This window comes from Buceros rhinoceros, unplaced genomic scaffold (genome assembly GCF_000710305.1).
Source record: "Buceros rhinoceros silvestris isolate BGI_N320 unplaced genomic scaffold, ASM71030v1 scaffold24931, whole genome shotgun sequence".
Lineage (NCBI taxonomy): Eukaryota > Metazoa > Chordata > Aves > Bucerotiformes > Bucerotidae > Buceros > Buceros rhinoceros.
Genome location: NW_010395465.1, coordinates 7,093 through 18,492, shown reverse-complemented (window position 1 = coordinate 18,492; position 11,400 = coordinate 7,093). Strand labels below are relative to the sequence as shown.

At 38.5% G+C, this 11,400-nt stretch overlaps 1 protein-coding gene across 1 annotated transcript in view; it reads left to right on the top strand.

Moving 5' to 3' along the window:
- The window catches only part of FIG4 (FIG4 phosphoinositide 5-phosphatase), a gene marked incomplete at both ends in the record, with an annotated part of 21,771 nt that overhangs the window by 8,715 nt on the left and 1,656 nt on the right, over positions 1-11,400 (top strand). Inside the window, 8 exons of the mRNA XM_010145558.1 lie at positions 1,268-1,396; positions 2,940-3,040; positions 3,455-3,617; positions 3,975-4,072; positions 6,310-6,443; positions 6,896-7,012; positions 7,971-8,016; positions 8,841-8,989. Of these exons, the coding sequence (XP_010143860.1) occupies positions 1,268-1,396; positions 2,940-3,040; positions 3,455-3,617; positions 3,975-4,072; positions 6,310-6,443; positions 6,896-7,012; positions 7,971-8,016; positions 8,841-8,989 (937 nt within the window). The remainder of the gene's footprint in view (positions 1-1,267; positions 1,397-2,939; positions 3,041-3,454; positions 3,618-3,974; positions 4,073-6,309; positions 6,444-6,895; positions 7,013-7,970; positions 8,017-8,840; positions 8,990-11,400) is intronic.

The window sequence follows — 11,400 nt, the reverse complement described above, 5'->3', positions numbered from 1 at the left end:
GAGCCTCCTCTTCTCCAGACTAAACAACCCCAGTTCCCTCAGCTGCTCCTCGTAAGAGAAGGTCTCTAAATCCTTCACCAGCTTTGTTGCCCTTCTCTGAACCTGCTCCAGCCCCTCAACGTCCTTCTTGCAGTGAGGGGCCCAAAACTGGACACAGGACTCAAGGTGTGACCTCACCAGTGCCCAGTACAGGGGGACAATCACTCCCTGCTCCTGCTGGCCACACTAGTGCTGGTACAAGCCAGGATGCCATTGGCTTTCTTGGCCACCTGGGCACTCTGCTGGCTCATGTTCAATCAGCTGTTGACCAGCACCCCCAGGTCCTTTTCCCCTGGGCAGCTTTCCACTCTTGCACAAGACTGTAACGCTGCAGGTGGTTGTTGTGGCCCAAGTGCAGGACCCGGCACTTAGTCTTACTGAATTTCATACTATTGGCCTCAGCCCATCGATCCATCCTGTCCAAATCCCTTTGTGGAGCCTCCCAACCCTCAGGCAGATCAACACACCCACCCAACTTGGTGTCATCTGTGAACGTGCTGAGGGTGCACTCGATCCCCTCATCCAAAACTTCATTTGTAAAAACTACACGAAAAGTGTAGGCAATAGAATGCTTGTCTTATTGCTTCTCTTCAAGATTCAGGCTCAGTCAATTCTCTTCATTAACCGTGTAGTGCCAGCTGTCATCTTGGTCCTGATTTTTGAAACAGAAAAAGGCTCAGGTTCCACATGTATCAGAAGCTGAGTTTTAAGTTGCAGTCCTACAGTAGCTGCATTTCTTGGTGTCAGTGCAAATTGGGAAGACCATGCTAAATTATGTGATAAGGGGATTGACATGCTTTTTGTAAAGGGGTCCAGGGCTATCTAGGATCTTCCAGAGCCTAATAGGTAACTCCAGAGCTGATCCAGAATTGAAAAGCTTATAAAATCTTGCTATGATGGTATCTTTGCCTTAACTGGAGTTCACAACTGGATTTATTTCCCTTATTATCAAATCCTCTGCTGCTACCTATTGTGCAGAGATCTCTTCTCAGTACTGGAAGCAGCAGAAACATCTGCGTGAAGGCACCCAAATACCTACTGGCAACCATAGGAAAACTGTAAATCCTCATTAATGCTGAACTTCTGCGTGGGCCTCAAGTTATCTGTGCAAAGGATGCAAATAAATGATGTGCCGAGTTGCAGTCAAGGGAAAATCAAAATAAAGGCCCAATGCAGGTGAGTTTGTTTCTTAATTGCTAATGCATTTTTGTTCTAATGACTTCCTTAGGTGTGTTTGGGATTTGCAGTAAGCCTTACGAAAAGTACGTGTGGAATGGCAAGCTGCTGGAGGCAGTAAAAAACGCTGTGCATCGTGACTGGCTGCTGTATATTATTCATGGATTCTGTGGGCAATCCAGTATCCTTTCACCGTTGTAACAAATGTTGGTTTACTGATTTTTTTTTTTTTAAAGAGTTTGAACATGTGAAATACATTGAATTATTTCTGTCATGTAAATACTTTTCAGTTTTAGAATTATTGGTTGGCTTTTATTTGCTTTTCTAGGTTTTATGCTAAATAAGTTGTGGTGTTGTAACAGGACCCTGGCACAGGTAGATGCCCTGACAGTGAGGCACTGTTTTCAAGCATGGGGTTTAGTAATAAAAAACTTCAGAGGATTTTAAAGCGCGGCTGCATTTTTTCACAGATGTTTGAGGAAAGGGAGAAAAGCTAAACAGAACTGAACTGCTGACATAGAAATGTTCTCTTCCTAATCCTCTTTAAAACATTTTTTAGTAACTGAGATTTGCAGAAATTCTTGTATTTACTCTGTTTCTGTTAAAGATGATAGAACGTCAGGCCTGCTGTGTGAAGAGAGTTAAGTAAACACCAGAAGACTTGAAAATCTTTCTTCATGTCTATACATTATTTAAAATGGGTTAATGGGTCTACGTATGTTGGAGGGGGAGGAAAAAGTCTGAATGCACGTCAGACTCCAAAGAAATGCCACCTTGTCATCGTAGTTGGTAAGAATTTATTACAGAGACTCTTTTAATCATCAACAGTATCATGTTAGTTTAAAAGCCTGTCAACAAAATACCCTGGGAGGAAAATACAATTATGAACTTAAGGTTAGTGGTGTCTTTGCAAAATTTAATTTGGCTCTTTCATGGTTGTAAGGCTGCTGGTTATTGGCTTAGTCCCTAGACAGAAAGCTGGATCTGTTTTTATATACTGCTATTTCACCTGCCTTAATGAAAGCCTCCCTTAATGAAAGTCGTGGCTGTGGATGTGACCACAAGCGTTACGCCTGCAGCTGCTTAGTGAGCGACAGTACTCTTTGCTCTAGGCATTTGATGAGCAAATGTCATCTTCCCTCTTTCTTCTGCCTCCCTTATGCTAAGGAACCAGTGGTAGTCATGCTACACATCCAATTCTATCTTTTTTTTTTTGGTTTTGATAGAAATTTAGAAGTCTAAAAGAAAGAACTACTGCATCCGTAGCTGTTTGCCTCTGGCTTTCAGTTGTTGTTACTCAAGTAGTTGCAAATGTATCTACTTTTCCAAAGAATTAGAGGGTAAGTAATATATCTGATCTGAAAATAGAAGCTCCCGGGGTTTAATCCTGGTATTCACAAAAGCCGCATTTGCAGCCCAAAGTGAATTTGTACTTGTTTCACCTCCATTATAATTTCATAAAATAGAAATACTTTGCTGTATGTTGCAAAAAGGGGTTGATATATTGTGATGTAGATTCCCTTTCCAGAGTTCTTAAATACAATGATTGAAAAGGACAACTCCCAGCTGCAGAAGAAATTAAGTGATACTCATCTCTATTAAGGAGTTTTTAGTAAATCAGATGTTTCAGTTGCATACACCTTTCTTAGTGTTTATTTTTGCTTGCGTGAAGTACCTGAATGAAAAATTGCACGTGACATGTAAACCTTAACTTCTCTTTCAAGAGCTGTTAATATATGGTCGCCCTATATACGTCACTCTGATAGCCAGAAGGTCAAGCAAATTTGCTGGAACACGTTTCCTGAAACGAGGAGCAAACTGTGAGGTAAATTAAATGTGATTTTAGGGGTTCCCTGTGCCCTCCCAGCAATATGAAAGCTTGAGCTTGACTGACCGGAGAATTGAAATGTTTGAAAGGTTTGTTAGAGTTTTGTGGTAATGTTATCACAGCTACCGTTACATTCTTAATAGAGATGATAAAGCCGTTATTAAAATAGTAAGTCTTAATCTGCAGGGTTTTTTTTTTTAACACTTAGAGATAATGGCATTTCCTGAATAGAGGAAAAAAAATTAAAATCTGGTAATACACTTTTAGGGACAAAGAGGAATTTAACCTTCGGTGGCGTTGTCACTACTACGATTTAGTCCTAGAGTTTAACTGTGCTCTGTAATGATCAGTCCTCTATAATGCAGGCAGCTCTGACGTGTCAGGTCTACACCACCTGTATTTCTGTTCTAGGGAGACGTTGCTAATGAAGTGGAAACTGAGCAAATACTTTATGATGCTTCAGTTATGTCATTTTCTGCGGGGAGTTACTCTTCCTACGTTCAGGTTCGAGGATCTGTCCCTCTGTACTGGTCTCAAGATATTTCAACTATGATGCCTAAGCCACCCATAACGTGTATGTACCAAATATTCCTTGTGGTGTAGGTTCTGGTTAGAGCTGTGTCCTGAGGCAATGCCTGAGAGAGTAAGTGAAAACTTACCTTTGCAAAAATGAACAAAACCATTTAATGGCACCAGAATAATTGCTCTTTGTAAACATCTCTCGAAAGTTTTTTTAAGACGTGGCTTTCAGTTTGAAAAGGTGAAGGTTTTTTTTTTCAACAGTTTTGCATGGAAAGAGGGGAAGCATGTAATTGTATAATTACTATCACAGAATTAGTATGTATTTTGTGAAGAGTATTTTTAAGGGAAAATTATTTAAGTGATGCTATAGCTCACCTGATATTCTCCTGAATATATGTATTTGTTGCAGTGGACCAAGCAGATCCTTTTGCACATGTTGCTGCTCTTCACTTTGACCAAATGCTTCAGAGATTTGGCTCTCCCATTATTATTTTGAATCTTGTGAAGGTACAGTGTTTTGAGTATGTTCTATATGTTTTCAAATTTTTTGTATTATGCTTATTTCTGTAGTCTCTGTGTAGTTTTAGTTGTGTTCTAAACTAATATTGGCTTATAAGTGGGATTTATGACTTCTTCCTAAATCTAGTTCTACATGGTATAGTAACTCTCTGCTTCTACTACCATGCTTCAAAAAAGATTTCCTGTTTTATAGACTTCTTATAGTAACATTTCACTGTTGTTTTCTGGTTGTTGCTATTACCCTTGAGATGTAAGTCCAATTAGATAAACCACTGAATTTAATTTAGCACTAAAAAATACCTAAATAGAGTGGTCCCATGCAAAGCGAGGTTTGTAGGCTTGTCGACAGAGATGACTTAGTTATTTGAAATGTTATGGTAAAGACTTATCTTCTGTTATTTGCCTCGTCTGGTGGAGTTGTGGAAGTACAAACGGGCAAGGATGCTGAAGGATCTGATGCCAGTTAATGGGCAGTGCCGTTGGCAGCAGGGCTGGGTGAATGGGGGGGGCTTCCTGATGGCTGCTGTGATTCAGTTCGGCTGTGTGAGAGGCTGTGGGACAAAGCCTGGATCCCGGTGGCATTGTCATTTTGGTTATTACATCTTGCATTTGTATTGGAGTTTGTTTGGGGTTTGTTTTTTTCTGTTCTGATCCAGCCGTATTCTGTGGTGGTGACTGTTCCCACATTTGAGTTTAATCTATTGATTTGTTTTGCTTGAATCGTATCTTATTTCTTTTTAGAAATAATAATTTCTAAAGATAGAAATAGGATACAAATGAGATATGAATAATCATATCTTTATTTCTTTAAAGAAAAATAATTTAATTTATCATGTTGTAGAACTGTAATTGAATGGAAAAATGGATCTTCTATGTGCATGTATGATCTGTTCCTAATATAACAAAATAGAAAATAGAAAAGGAAGAATTTTGAAGCTCTTAAGCTGTAATAAATGGCAACTAGACAACCTATTTTCTATTTTTAGAAGCCTTCCTGTATAGGAGTGCTTTTAAGACTGTCCAAAAGTCCATGGAATGAACTTAGAGTAGCATTTGTTGACAAGAACATGGTTTTATCTCTTGCAGCCATTGCTTTCAAAAGCCATTGCTTTTAAAGTGTGAGCCCAGGCTCGCATGACCTTGACATGTGAATTGTTATATGCTGTTATTAACAGGGCTTTTGATACAGTGGCTAAAAATGCATCTTTTTTTTCCCTTCTGTAGATGCTCAATATTAAGATGCTAGAATTCATGTTCCTTTATTAGTTTATCTACTTCTTAAAATAAGTAAAAAAAAAAAAAAAAAAAGAAGCACGAGGCAAGGGAAGCCCCCAGATCTGAACACTTTTTCTTAAAATAAGTAAAAAAAAAAAAAAAAAAAAGAAGCACGAGGCAAGGGAAGCCCCCAGATCTGAACACTTTTTTTTGGATGTTGTTGTTGCTTTTACACAAATGCTAAGCCCTTCTACCTCCAGTACTTATATTATTTGATTTCTTAAATGTCGATGAAATATCAGTCTATGTCCTGCTATATTTGTCTGTCGTAGAAACTCATTAACTAGTAATGAATGTATTAGGCTTCCTTTGGGTTTGTTTATCTAGGACTATTATATATAGACATGTATAAGAAGTAGTTTCTATAACACGGGTTCAGTATAGGGTCTAGGTTTTAGTTTGGATGAAGTTGCAAGTCACACTAATATGTAGAGTGCCAAAACATGGTATATTCAGAGAATGGCAACATAATTCCAATTTTTAAAAAATTATTGCAAAGCTGGGAAGTGGGAGCTGTTGTTCCCCATCTCCTGTCACTAATGGAGAAGGATTTGCCTGGGTCCTTTTGGACCCCACAACTGAATGTGATACTTTCCATTCTGCCTGTCTCTTTCCTACTTTTTTTGTCTTTGTCCATTTCCTCTGTATTACCACTTTGGTTTCCCTGTGCTCTACTTTGCTCTTACAGGGTTTCATTTTTCAGCCAATGGTTATGCACAGTTTCAACAGGTGACTTTTACTGCTAATTGAGATTAATTGTTAAAACCCCAAAATGTTTAGATTTTTCTCTCTTCTGTTCTTAATTTAGCTGTCCCAGTTAGGAAGAACTGCCTGCTGTTGGTACAGCTTCCACTTTTAATTTCTGTCAAATATACAAACCTGTGTATCTGTATGGGTTGCATTTGTTAATGAAAAATTCTACTGTGAAACTCCTTTTCCTTTTGCCAAAGGAACGTGAGAAAAGAAAGCACGAAAGGATTCTTAGTGAAGAACTTGTTGCTGCTGTGACGTATCTCAACCAGTTTTTACCTCCAGAGCATGCAATTATATATATACCCTGGGATATGGCCAAGTACACAAAAAGGTAGAAAAGATCCTTCTTTGTACTAGTGCTCTTAGCATAACTTACATCGTGAAGGCCACACACGGTAACAAATGTTGCTGGACAACTTGCAAACTAAATAAGGGAATATGATTTAGTGTAATGCTAGGTCCTCTTCTGTCTAACTAATCACAAAGTTTGGTAGAGAAAAATTAGTGATATAAAAGTCAAGGACTTTTAGATATTTGAAGTCTTCCACTTCTAAGTTATGAAATACATTTTATTAAAAAGCAAAGAGAATTGCTCAGTTATGGTCAGTGGCTGTTTCCTAAGTCTGTACGATAATTATAAACATAATTACTCTTGGATAAATAAAGCTGTGACGTGAGTCTTCCTTTAAACAATTTTTGTTACTTAAAGTTCTTCCAAGCAGTGATTTTTTTTTTTATTGTTATTAATGTATCTTGACTGTGAATTTTTTTTTCTCTCCTCAGCAAACTTTGCAATGTCCTTGATAGACTGAATGTGATTGCAGAAAGCGTAGTAAAGAAGACGGGATTTTTTGTAAATCGACCTGATTCCTACTGCAGTATTTTGCGGCCAGATGAAAAGTATGTATAATTTAATGGATGCATAATGAACGACATCTATTCATTGGAGAGCTGTCTGGAACTTCTATGTCTATTACGTTCTTTCTTATTTTAAGGCTTAAATTAATATGAAAAAATGATTTATATTTAAGTTGTAGCTAAAAGGATTACAGTCAGAGGCACGTGCTAAGAAATACTAATACACAGAAAGAGTACGATTACGCTGCTCCTCTTCTAATCAATTCTTACTTCAGAGCATTATTTGTAACTTTTTGTGCTGTGAGTGTGTTTATATAAAAGTTGGTTGTGGTTTTTTTGACCATAAAGGAATCCTAAATTTGGGGGTGAATTTAACAAAGCAAACATTTGGAATTTACTAAGTGGCTTCTTCTGAGGCATACTAGTAAGACAACTATCATCTGCATGTTACTGAGTCCAGTGTTTTCCAACGGATTTTAGAGTATTCCTACATACAAAATTGAAAACTTTATTAAAAATGGAAACTGTACTTTCTTTTTTTGCAGAAGTACGGTGATTTAATCAGCTGAATTTGCTCAAATCTCTGAAAATCTGGAAGTAAAATAACTTCCACAGTAGCTTGTGCTACGGTTTATGTTACGCCTCTACCTTCCAGTCACCAGCATTATACCTGCTTCAATTTTTGTGCACTCAGGACCCAATTAGCAGAACCGGTGGTGCTCATTCTCTGTATTATGGGAAGGAAAGGGAATATTTTGTATGGATTTGGAATATCTTTTCTTTAACGCTAGATTTTTTTTTTTCCCCTGCAGTGTGATTTAAATACAACATCTCACTGCTGCACAGCGATTTCACTGCTTTCTGCTATTCAGGGATGTCAGTTTTGCTTTCTGGCAGGTTTTTAATTGTCACCCTTTCTCACTGAGCAGGTCAATACATGGTATGATGTGTTGCTTTTTTTAAATGATTTGTAAGTCGTTCTGTCTTGTTTCTCTTTCAGGTGGAATGAACTGGGAGGTTTTGTTGCTTCCACTGGTCGCTTGCAGGTATTAAAATATACCTTTTTTATTGACAGTTGTAGTGATGTAGATCAGCACTCCCAATGCACCAGTGAACTATTTCACTTAAAATCCTGATTGGTGACTCACAGAGTGCTCTTAAATTCATATTTGTAGTAAACAGCATTATTGCTGTCCATCCCAGAAATGCAGTTGGGAAATAGGGCTTAAAGTTCTTGCATAGTACCACGAAATCATATGCTGTTGGAATGGTATTTTTGCTGGACGTAGTCTGAGCAATGCTTGTATTTTAAACTAGTTTCTATTACTAGTTAGTCTGTAGTGTTACCAGTGCAGTGAAAGTGAAAACAGCAGCGTTTTAGCGAACTGCATAATATAATGTTATGCAGAAGAGGTGAGGAATAAGCTTAATCCTGGTGACATATTCATACACATGAAAATGGGTTATTTTTATAGATTATAAGCACCATCACAGTAGAATTACAGCAAGTTAGAAGTGCACTTTGTTTTTTGCAGTAGTTCCAACATACTTGAAAATAAAACCTTCTTCCCTGAAATAACATAGCTTTTCTTTTTAAGGTAAATCTTTCAGGCTGTTTGTGAGTTAAAGGAGAGATGCAGTTTGTGTCATGGTAGAAGCAAGAATATTTGGAAAGTAAGCGTTACAGCAGTCTGATGTAGCTTGCTAGAGATGAATTGGTTTTTAACATTTTTTAGAAACGTCTTTCCTCAATTTTTTGTGAACTGACGTAACTTGAGATTTGGCAAGTCTTGGATAATAGGTAAAAATTAATAATCATGAGTCTACGCTAATTTGTTAATCAAGAACAATCTCTCATTTGCTTTACCAGACTGGAGTTCTCCGGACCAATTGTGTGGACTGTTTAGATCGCACTAACACAGCCCAGTTTATGGTGGGAAAATGTGCTTTGGCTTACCAACTGTATTCACTGGGATTGATTGATAAACCAAATTTACAATTTGATACGGATGCTGTTAGGTAAGATATATTAATAAAGTGTGCCGTGGCTTTATTTTTTAATTTTGTGTCAAGAGATTTAGGAAAATCATGTCTATGTGGAAGAAAAGAGCGATTCTTCCTATTGGAATGATTTAATAATGTTTATTCTTCCAAGCTAAAAAAAAATCTTACATACTTGAAATCTTCTTGAGCAAATCCAGTCACTGAAAATTTGCTCTTCTGCAAAAGTGCATTAATCAGGCTTCTTACAATATAACTGCTTGACTTAATTGCATTTATATGCCTAAGCTTAAAGCTAGGAGTTTTCTTTTTAAATAAATGTAACAAAACCCCCATCCCAGTCTTTTACACTTACTTCACTTGCATGAGGCAGAATGTTGACAAAAACTGAAATAAGACATACTTTTATGGAGAATGCCAAACTGAAATTTGTATAGGATTGCTATTATTTCCTACTTCTTCTTTGGAAAAATTTAGTGCTGCTTGATTTACTGAAGAAAAAATTTTATCAAAGTTGTTCTCTCTGATCAAGTACCAGTGATACTGTCTCAAGCATCCTCAAACCGTTTAAGAAAATCCAGCATTTAAATTGAAATGCTTTGGGGCTCAAGGGGAACTAAGCTACTTAACTTGCAAATATGCTTCAGAAATTGATGTGAGTCTTTGGGGTAATGTATTTTTATTTCTTGAAGCTGCTGTTGTGACTGTGAAACTTAAGGCTTCATTGCTGGTTTTGACTAGTGGTTTGATAGTTTCAGAACGTGGAGACGTAATTTGTATGTCAGGAAAGACAGAGTATTCAGTCTCCCCTCCCCTTTATTCGAGACATACCTTGAGCTTGTCTTGCTTCTGTTGGTGCCAGGAGCTGGCGTGTACCGCAGAAACAGCCTCACGTGCAGCATGTAGCTCGCTGTGTGAGCAGTGGCTCCTGGCCTCTGCCTGATGGCCAGGGAGAGCACCCACCGGCTGGCTTCCTTGGGGTGCCAGCTCTGCCTCTCATCCACCATGTCCCAGCTGCTGGGTGCTGCATGTTTACCTCCGGGAACCCTCAACTGCTGCTGCACATACCAGTTGCTTGTGCAGCCTCCTGGGGGCTCGGCAGTTGGGACTCTTGGGTTCTAACTAGAGGGGATCAGGAGGTGGACAGGCCTCATATCCAATTAGTGGTGTCCTCTACAGCTGCCACTTCACTTCAGCACCTCAGGCTGCCTTTTACTATCTTTCCTTAAGCTTCACTACCTCTCTCTTCCCTCCCCTCTTGCGGGAGCCCAGATTTCCTCTGTTGCTTCCTGCTGCTGTGGTCCCATCTTTTGTGTCTATTTTCTCTTCCTCCCATTTCCTTTCTATGCGCCAACCACACAGATTTCCATCTCAGCATCTTGTCAAGATTATAGTAGTTGCTTTGTCTCTGATTTCCCTGATACCTCATTTTTCATTATCTTTCTGCAATGTAGCTATTAGCCTGGCGTAAAAGGTTACTTTTATCTAGTCGCATTTGACTTATTTCCTGCTTCTCTGTTGCACTAGATGTGTGCTTGTCTGAAACAGATTTTTTCATCTGTCAAGACTTGTTTCTGAATTACTGTATTCAGAATAATTAAAAAAAATCCTGATTGATAATGCAACAGACTCTGAAGACAGGCATGTACTATACTGTCTCTCCGTTGTGCAGTCTTCCACTTTGACCTCCTGCATTCTTGTTCCCTGCGTTGTCTCCCATCGAGTATCTGCTTCCTGCGTACTCTGCCTCTTCATTGGCACTCTTGTAATGGACCAGGGAGTAATCTGTGGCAGTCTCTCTTCCTTAATTTAGCTAGTATTAGTGAAGAAACAACTATTTTTCTTCACATTCTTTGGCTGTCCTTAGAATTCTGATTTTTCTCATATGGTCTCACTGGCAACAATCAGAAATCTAGTTTGTTAGAATTACTGGAAGTCAGCATTTTATTTCAGTTGGCCATCCTGAAGGATAAAGATAAAATCCTGGTTTTGTGTCTAGCAAGATTACTCTTCTTAATGACTTAAGGACTTGGGTTGCACAGGACCATTTCCACAAGCTAGAGTTCTTAGTGTTTCCTTCAGTGTAATGGCTGTCCTATCTAGGAAATTTTCTGGACAAAGTGTACCTTAGCAGCTTACTTCATCATGGGTAGTTAACTTTTCTCTCTACAGAGGACTAGTCTCTTGACTGCAGGCTTAATATTCCAAGGCTGTGGAGGGGTGAATTAATTTTACAAGTCCTTTCCAAATCAAGTGGATCAAAGTCCTTAATGCATTTAAAGTTGTCTGTTTTCTGAGAACCTTTCTTGCAGTGTCATTGGAACTTTGTTCATTAACCCCCCCATCGCTATCTGGGAAATTTTTGAGAAGTATCATCCTTTTATCTGCCAGTTTTTGCTTTCAACCAGTTTTTTCGTTGACCATTCCTG